Here is a 10,000-nt window from a genome sequence, read left to right as displayed (position 1 = left end):
ATGTGTGTGGGTATTGGCTCAGTACCTGAATATACATCTGTATATAAGAATATAAAATATAAATAAATATATATTCAATATATTTTATATATATATATCTATAACATATATAATAGTATCTATGAAAACACTTATTATATATAAATACATATATATATATATATATATAGAATATCTATATATATCCATAAGTATATATATGTATAACAATTTACTATGTATATAATACCTATATGTCTATAACTATATCAAAATCTATCTTTAATCTCTTTATATAAAATCTAAATTAAATAAATATCATAAATAAATATACTAAATCTATTCAATATATGAATGTGTATAAATATATCTAACTAAATCGTATATCACTCTATACTATATATATAAATATCTCACTATATGTAATATATATACATATAATACCATATACATAATATATAACTAGTATATATATAACTCACATATATACTATAAATCATATAAAACTATATATATCTATATATATAGTATATATATAAAAAAATATAATAATAATATATAACTTGAATATACATATATCAAATATCTAAATCTAAAACTAAACAACTATATATATATATTCATATAAATCTGTACCTCTAAAGACAGTCTCATAATACCTCATACACTATCAATTCACTATCACTTGGGTGTACACACAAACACACACACACACACTCACACAAACACACACACTCACTCACACAATCTATGAGAGTGCGTGCCCATACAAACTCGAAACTGCCTAGTAACTTGCATTCTGTTAGAACTTTCCTTCGTAAAACAGAAAATAAAAACACACGAATCCACAGCAATTACAACACAACCTGCCTCAGAGTCGAAAATGTGCCGTGACTTCACCGTGGAATTAAATGTAAATCATACACCGATTCAGGCCAAACCGAATCCATTACGCCACCCTCTTTCGTGGTCATCGGAGCGATCAGGAAAGCGAGGTTAAAGCAGGTCAGAGCCAGTGGAGGTCAGGCATTCAGTCGGTCTCGAGTTTTTCTTGTCGCCTTCCTGGTCTCTGAGGGATATTTTCCTGCTTCTGGGGAATGGTTCCTGAGATTCTGTACAGAAGAGTGTTTACTGTTGATGTAATATATTCTGTAGTACAGACACATATAGATGTTTATATATATATAAATATATATATTTATATATATATATATATTATATATATATATCTATATATATAAATATATATATATTTATATATATATATGTTGTGGTGTGTGTGTCTGTGTGTGTGTGTTGTGGTGTGTGTGTGTATGTGTGTGTGTGGTTGTGTGATGTATATATATATATATATATATATATATAGATATATATATATATATATAATATATAAGAAATAATAAAAATATTTAAAAATATATTTTATTTATATACTATATATATATATATATATATATATATTATCTAATATATATAAATATATATATATAAAAAACATCTGTATATATATAATATATATATTATATACTAATATATCTATATATAAATATATATAAACATCTGTATAATTATATACTAAATATAAATAAATAAAATAAATATAATATATATATATATATATATATTATATACATTATAAATATACATATATATATATACATATATATATTAAAAAAAAAAAAAATACATATATGTGGGTTGTTTGTGTGCGTGTGAATATATATAAACATCTGTATAATATTTCAATAAATATAATAAATATAAAATATAATATATATTATATATATAATATATAAACATATATATACACATCTTTATAATATATATATAATTATATATAATAATATAAATATATGTGTATATATAAATATGTATACAAATAGATACCATATTTTTCAAAAATTGGGTTTGTTGTGTGTGGTGTGTGTTGTGTGTGTGTGTGTGTGTGTGTGTTGTGGTCTGTCTGTCTGATAACATATATATATATATATAATAATATATATTATTATATAATATATATATATACATATATATATACATATATATACACATGCCTTCTAACGCAGCCCCCTCTACCCCCACCCCCACCCCCACTTCCGCCCACAGCCCCTGGACCGTGACGCCCCCTCCGGCCGCGCCAGGTGGGACTTACGGGTGCAGGTGACCGACGGCGTCCACACGGCGAGCGCGCGCGTCCACGTCAACGTCAAGGACATCAACGGCGCGCGCACAGCCGCCCGCGCGGGTCACCACAGTCAACGTTCGAAGAGAGGGACATATCAAACGGACCAAACGCCCCCCCCCCGCGCCCTTCTTCCCGAGTCAGCTGATCAACGCGACGGTGCCGGAGAACGCGGAGGCGGGTGAGCGGCGTGTCTGGGAGGACTTTTGTCTTCCTCTTTTGGTCAAATATGTGTGGATATGTCTCCCTTTTTTTGTTTTTTTCTTTTTTCTTTTTTTTTTTTGGGGGGGGGGGGGTGGGGGGGGGGGGGGGGGGGGTGCTGGGGGGTGCGGGGGGGGGGCACGGAGAGCCGCCGCAGCGGGCGGGGGTGGGTGGCTGGAGGGAAGGGGGCTGTATGGTGTAGGAGAGAGGGCGAGCGCGAGGGCGCCACCGCACGGCGAGCGCGGCGGTTGCGGCGGGCAGGGGGGCGGTCTTTTCCTTCTTCTCTCTCTTTCTTTGTTTTTCTTTCTTTCTTGGTCTTACTTTGTCTCTCTCTTTCTCTCTCTCTGTCTCCCTCTCTCTCTTCTTCTTCTTCTTCTTTTTCTTCTTCTCTCCCCCACCCGTCCGTCCTTTGGTCCTTGCTTCCCTCCGTCTTTTCTCTCTCTCTCTCTCTCTCTCTCTCTCTCTCTCTCTCTCTCTCTCTCTCTCTCTCTCTCTCTCTCTCTCTCTCTCTCTCTCTCTCTCTCTCTCTCTCTCTCTCTCTCTCTCTCTCTCTCTCTCTCTCTCTCTCTCTCTCTCTCTCTCTTTCTCTCTCTTTCTCACCCTCTCTCTTTCATCCCCCCTCTTTCTCTCTCTCTCTCTCATCCTCGCTCTTTCTCTATCTATCTATCTATCTATCTATCTCTATCTCTATCTCCCTCTCTCTTCCTCTCTCATTCTCCCTCCCTCTCTCTCTCTCTTACACTCTCACCCTCCTCTCCTCTCCCTCTTTCTCCCTCTCTCTCCCATCCTCCCTCTTTCTCTATCTATCTATCTATCTATCCATCTATCTATCTATCTATCTCAATCTTTATATCTCTCTCTTCCTCTCTCATTCTCCCTCCCATCTCACTCTCTCTTACACTCTCACCCTCTTCTCCTCTCCCTCTTTCTCCCTCTCTCTCTCATCCTCTCATCCCCCTCCCCCTCCCCCCTCCCTCCTCAGGAGCGGACGTGACGCAAGTGGCGGCCACGGATTACGACGACGCCGCTGAGGGCAGCAACGCCGTCGTCTCTTATTCCGTCGAGAAGAACGTGATCGACGACCAGTCCGGCCTGCCCATCTTCGCCATCGACGCCTCCAGCGGCAGGTCAGTAGGTCAGCAGGGGTGCATTCTTATAGCCGGGTTAGTAAGTCAGTAGGGAAATATTCTTACAGTCGGGTCAGCAAATCATTCTGTGGATATTAATACAGTCGGGTCAGCAAATCATTCTGGGGATATTCCCACAGCCGGGTCAGTAAATAATTCTGGGGATTTTCTCACAGTCGGGTCAGTAAATCAGCCTGGGGGTATTAATTCAGCCGGGTCAGTAAATCATTCTGGGGATATTCCCACAGTCGGGTCAGTAAATCAGCCTGGGCATATTCCCACAGTCGGGTCAGTAAATCATTCTGGGGATATTCCCACAGTCGGGTCAGTAAATCAGCCTGGGGATATTCCCACAGTCGGGTCAGTAAATCAGCCTGGGGATATTCCCACAGCCGGGTCAGCAAATCAGCCTGGGGGTATTCCCACAGCTGGGTCAGCAAATAATTCTGGGGATATTAATACAGCCGGGTCAGTAAATCAGCCTGGGCATATTCCCACAGTCGGGTCAGTAAATCATTCTGGGGATATCCCACAGTCGGGTCAGTAAATCAGCCTGGCAGCCGAGTGGCGTGGGCAAATATATTATTTCCCCCCCCACCTTCCCACCACAGCCAAATTCGCCTTCCCCACAGTCCCGGGGTCGGGTCAGTAAATCATTCTGGGGATATTCCCACAGTCGGTAGGGGGGGGGGGGGCAGTAAATCATTATTCTCTGGGGATATTTTTTTTCCCCACAAACAGTGAGTCACCGTCCACGTCGGGGTTCCCGGTCGGGTCGACATACAGGTCCGGGTCGGGGTCCGGGTCTTTCCGTCGGGGGGGGGCATTCAGGAGGAGGGTGTCCGTTCCGTCGTCTCCGGGGTCCGGTCAGTAAATACAGGCAGCCCCTGGGAATATCTATATCGAGTATCTATTTTTTAGTATATTTCGTTATTTCTTTTTCTTTTTTTTTCCTTTCCCCGCCCCGCCCCCGAGCGACGCACAGATCACAGTCGGGGGGCGGGGGGTCAGTAAAAAAGAATCACAAATATTTCTGGATTCGGGTTTCTTCCTTTCTGTTCTTGTCTTTGGTACCTCTTGGCTTGGGGGGGGATATTAACTGGGGATAGATAAAATTTGCCCCATCTCTTCTGCATTCTGGGATAGTCTCTCCCCTCCCCCCGCCCAGTCTTTTTCTCCCATGGAGGATACTCTTCTTTCCCACAGGTACAGTCGGGTCAGTAAAGAATTTTTTTAATTAATTTTTATTTGTTTTTATTTTTTTTATTTGGAATAATTTTTTTTAAAAAACTTTCAGCCTGGTGGGGGCCCCATTATCTAATAGGCTAGATTTCTCCCCCGCCCCCCTTCCTCCCATTGCTTTCCTCCTTCCCCCTTTATCTTCCCGCATATTCCCACAGTCTCCGGGGGGGGGGGGGTCAAGTAAATCATTCTGCTGGGGATATCCCACAGTCTTCCCCCCCAAGCGCCTATCCCCTTCCCCCCATCCCCACAAGAAGTCGGGGGCCGGGGGGGGGTTCGGGGGGGGGCGGGGGGGGGGGGGGGGGGGGGTCAGAAAAAAAAAAGAGAGTGGAAAGGGGGGGGGGGGGGGGGGGGGGGGGGGGGGGGGGGGGGGGGGGGGGTGGGTGGATCAAAATCCCTTTCCCTTTCTTCATTCTGGGGATAAATAAAAATTATTATAAAAATTTCCCCCCCCCACAGTCCCTTCGCGGGGCCCCCCTAGGGTCGGACCGTGCGGTGTGGGGTCCCCCCACAAGAGTCTCGGCACGGGATCCCCTCGACAGGGACAATTCCCACGTCGGGTCAGTAAAAAAATCAGATCAAGCCTGTGGCCTGGGCATATTCCCACAAGTCCCACGGGTCCCGGAGGGTCAGTAAAAATAAAATCAATTCATTCGGGGATAAGAAATGGGTAAAAATTTAAAATTTAATTATCCAATTTAATAAAATTTTTTTAATAATCCTTCCCCCCCTGACACAGCACAGACAATTCCTCCCCCCCCCACATCGGGTCAGTAAATCATTCTGGGATATTTTTTTATGTATTTTTCCCCCACAACACCCACCATCCCCCAAGCACCCACAGTCGGGTCAGTAAAAAAAAATCAGCCTGGGAATATCCCTCCCCTCCCCTCTTTCCCACCATACTAAACAGTCGGGTCAGTAAATCAGCAGATTGAACATTCTTACAGTCAGGTCAGTAAGTCAGTAAAGGAATGTCCCTACAATCGGCTCAGCAAGTCAGCATAGGAACATTCTTAGTGCCGGCTACTAGCGAGCCAGACAAACTTTTTAACCTCCCCCTTTTTTTTTTTTTTTTTTTTTTTTTTTTTTTTTTTTTTTTTTTTTTTTTTTTTTTTTTTTTTTTTTTTTTTTTTTTTTTTTTTTTTTTTTTTTAATCGTCCACTTTGATTTTTTTTCTGTATTTTTTTTCCGTCGGTTGATTGTCAAAAGAGTGCGATGGAAAAGTGGAAGAGGATTAAGTCCTTTTTTTCTCTCTCTATCTCTCTCTCTTTTAACTCTGCCATCAAATTTTAGATTGCTCACGTCTATCCCCGGATCAGTGCAACCGCCAGAACATTGCTGGGGACCGGTCAGACACACGTATATATACATATATACATATATACATATTCGAAATCATAATACGTGTCCATTTGGGTCTTCACGTAATTGGGTTTTCGAGAAAAAAAAATATATATATATACCTGCGCGGTGAGTGTTTGGTTGCAATCAATAGTCGGGGAAAGAAACAAAAATAGATATTGCAAGTTGTTGAAATCAGGGTACAAGTGGATACTTAAAATGTTTATGGCCAACCTGAAGTAAGAAATCTCGGCTAAATCAACCGTCAGTAAAGGCTTTTATCCGCCGTAACATCCAGTGAGTTAACTGATGGCATGGGTTGGGCGGGAGTCTTGAGTCTTGCATCTGTGCCGTTTGTCATGCAGTGAAAAATTGCCGAAGTTGAGCGGTTTCTTTGGGGTCTGTTTCGAATTTTGTTCCTGGGACTTTGTCATCATTGTTATCATTGGTTTTATCTTTGTTCGTATCGTTATTGTTATTGTCTTCGCTATCATCATCGACCAGTGCCATCATTGCTATTGGTGTTGTTGTTGTCACTATTATTGTTATTATTAGAGGTGTATTGCTATCACTAGAAATACAATTAGTATTACTACTGCTATCAATGTACCACTATAATTTCTTACTATTTCTTATTACTATTTCTTATTACTATTTCTTATCGTTGTCATTATAAATATTGCCTTTGCCATTACCCGTTACTATAAATAGTCATAGTCACTACACTATCTATATCAGTGTCATCAGTGGTATCAACAATAGTAAGAGCAACAATAGCAGAACACAAGTAAACAAGCACGACGCATCGAGGCTTTTGAGCCCCAGTTGCGAGGGAGTAGAACATGACTGCTGCTTGATTCAAGATATGCTAATTATATGGTTGGCCTGGTTTGCCTCTCACGGCCCGCTTGGTCCTACATTTGGCAGACGGTTCCGCACAAGCAAATATTCCGACTCCCACTTCATGTGCAAATCTTGGGATATTATAAAACCGCGTGACCTACAAAACGACTCTGAATATATGGAGCAGAGATTGAGAATGTAACTTAATAATCACGGTACTGAGTATAAAGACTTGGGATTTCTTATATTCTTTGGACATTTTTGAAATCGCAAAAAAAGTAAAAAGGAAAAGCATTGCTTGAGCCAGCCCGAATAGAGGGATCAGATATGAATAATAAAAAATATGGGAACTGCGGAATTGTAAAGTGAAGCGTCTGTGATTTCTGGAAAGTCATGCGCTTGTTGCAGACTCAATTTCCCTCCCTCAGCTCTATAATAAATATATTTTTATTTAAGAATATCCATAACCCAATGACTCTAATTAGGTCGCACGTGCAAGGAGATAAAACGGTACTGCTGAAAGGTGTGCAGCAGATTGAATCGCGAATCGCTCACATGCCACGAATGACTATGGCAAATATTGGTTTATTTCCACCGGAGGATTTTTCTGCTTTTGAAGATTAGATCTCTCTCTCTCTCTCTCTCTCTCTCTCTCTCTCTCTCTCTCTCTCTCTCTCTCTCTCTCTCGATCAACAAAACAAACCGTTGTAGTCCGATCCGCCCTTGGATGCAATGCAAACATGCACAGGAGCTGTAGTAGCACGATTTTTTGCATCATTCACATTCGAACACGTGAAAAGGAGAGACGGAGCAGAAGCTATCAAGAGGCGGACGAGCACTCACAGGTAACTGGCTGTCAGGAATTAGTCGAAAGTCGAATGGGAAGGAGGGAGAAAAGGAGAGACTGGGAGTAAAGGAGACGAAGAGACGAGAGTGACTCACAGAGATTGAAGGAATTAGTCGAAAGTCGAATGGGAAGGAGGGAGAAAAGGAGAGACTGGGAGTAAAGGAGACGAAGAGACGAGAGTGACTCACAGAGATTGAAGGAATTAGTCGAAAGTCGAATGGGAAGGAGGGAGAAAAGGAGAGACTGGGAGTAAAGGAGACGAAGAGACGAGAGTGACTCACAGAGGTCGAAGGAATTAGTCGAAAGTCGAATGGGAAGGAGGGAGAAGAGGAGAGACTAGGAGAAAAGGAGACGAAGAGACGAGAGCGACTCACAGAGGTCGAAGGAATTAGTCGAAAGTCGAATGGGAAGGAGGGAGAAAAGGAGAGACTGGGAGTAAAGGAGACGAAGAGACGAGAGTGACTCACAGAGGTCGAAGATATTGCCTATTTTTAGATATCATTATGCTCTCATTTCCACCTCGCTTGAATAGCCTGCGTGTTGCTCAAGGAGGGACACGCAAGGGCCCTGGAGAGCAGAGGGTCAAATCTGTGACTGCTTTTGGGGGTTTTGCTACAGATTATTATTTTTGTGTAATTATTCCACTATCTTACAAATACTTCTCCATTATATGATGGATGGAGAAATATCAAATGGAAGGTTGATTTCCTGTCCCTCTTTGTTACATCATAAATTACATCATAAATCTATATAGTAGAATGAAATCGATTAAAAACTGGGGACTCGGTGATATATTCATACACAAACCTTGTTATACCAAACTCGAAAAATCCTTCTTATTTTTTCTTGCTTTCATGCTTGTGAAAGCTCGTGGCTCTTTTCCGTTCACCTTATCTTTCTCTCTTTTTCTCTCTTATTTCTCCCTTGCCTTTTCTCGCTCATCTTCTTTTTCTTTCTTTTTTTATCTTTCTTATATTCAATCCTCATTCTGCAACTACTGTATTTCCGTCCTCCGCACTATGACGATCACCACCTCTGCGTCGGTAACAAGATTCTCCTTGCAAGATATCAAATTCAGTGCAAGAGCAACAATTGCAACCGATCAGACTCGTCATTTAACTCCTACGTAGCCAGGCGACTAACGCGGGGTATAAAGGATTATTATAATAATAATAATAATAATAATAATGATAATAATAATAATAATAATAATAATAATAAAAAGAATAATGATAATAACAATAATAATAATAATAATAATAATAATAATAATAATAATAATAATAATAATAATAATAACGATTCACCATCTACACTAATGAAAGAGGAAGGTGATGCTCCGTAGATTCCGAAGCCCATCTGCTGCCTCCAAGTCAACCGTTTCCTTGTTGAATACTTTCAAAATATGTGCGGGAAGCGGCAAGAGCTAATCGTTAATTTGATTCGAAAAGGCTTCAGAGTCTGTGTCGAATTCGTAGGTGATAACGGCATCAATGAACATGAGAGTGAATTGTTCAAATGATTACGTTTTCCAGTTCAACACGAGCCCTGGCAAAGGACGGATATGTACGAGCATTAATAATACCTATCCAAAAAGGACATGGTGCACGGACAACGCTCTCTCTGTCTCTCTCTCTCTGTGTCTCTCTCTCTCTCTCTCTCTCTCAATTTCTCTCTTTCTCTCTTTCTCTCTCTCGTTCTCTTTCTCTCTCTCTCTCTCTCTCTCTCTCTCTCTCTCTCTCTCTCTCTCTCTCTCTCTCTCTCTCTCTCTCTCTCTCTTTCTCTTTCCCTCTTTCCTCTTCTCTCTCTTCTCTTTCTCTCTATCTCATCTTTCTCTCTCTCTCTCTCTTTCTCTTCTCTCTCTCACTCCCTCTTCATTCTCTCTCTCTCCTCTTTCTCTCTCTCTCTATCTCTCTCTCATTTCTCTCTTTCACTTATTCTCTTCCTCTCTCTCTTTCTCTCTCCTCTCTCTCTCATCTCCTCTCTCTCTCTCATCTCTCTCGGAATTTCTCTCTCTCTCTTCCTCTTCTCTCTCCGTTCATCTTCTCTCTCTCTCTCTCTATCTCCCTCTCTCTCTCTCTCTCTCCTCTCTCTCTCTCCATCTCTCTCTTTCTCTTTCTCTTTCTCTCTCTCTTCCTCTTCTCTCTCTCTCTCTTTTCTCTCTCTCTCTCTTCGCTTTCTTATCCCCGTCTCCCCCCCTAGGTGTTTTCTCTTCTTCCTCTTTTTCTCTTTTCT

General features: G+C 41.3%; 1 protein-coding gene across 1 annotated transcript in view; it reads left to right on the top strand.

The window, feature by feature from the left end:
• Positions 1–10,000, top strand: part of LOC122243645 (putative neural-cadherin 2) — a 186,808-nt gene that overhangs the window by 147,039 nt on the left and 29,769 nt on the right. Inside the window, exons 10-12 of the mRNA XM_086543741.1 lie at positions 2,086–2,200; positions 2,235–2,342; positions 3,345–3,489. Coding sequence (XP_086399867.1) covers positions 2,086–2,200; positions 2,235–2,342; positions 3,345–3,489 — 368 coding nt within the window. The remainder of the gene's footprint in view (positions 1–2,085; positions 2,201–2,234; positions 2,343–3,344; positions 3,490–10,000) is intronic.

The sequence above is a fragment of the Penaeus japonicus genome, unplaced genomic scaffold (genome assembly GCF_977035675.1).
Source record: "Penaeus japonicus unplaced genomic scaffold, GWHDUDI00000001_assembly GWHDUDI00000014, whole genome shotgun sequence".
Lineage (NCBI taxonomy): Eukaryota > Metazoa > Arthropoda > Malacostraca > Decapoda > Penaeidae > Penaeus > Penaeus japonicus.
Note: the sequence above shows the minus strand (reverse complement) of the source record. Positions and strands in the feature narration are given on the sequence as shown.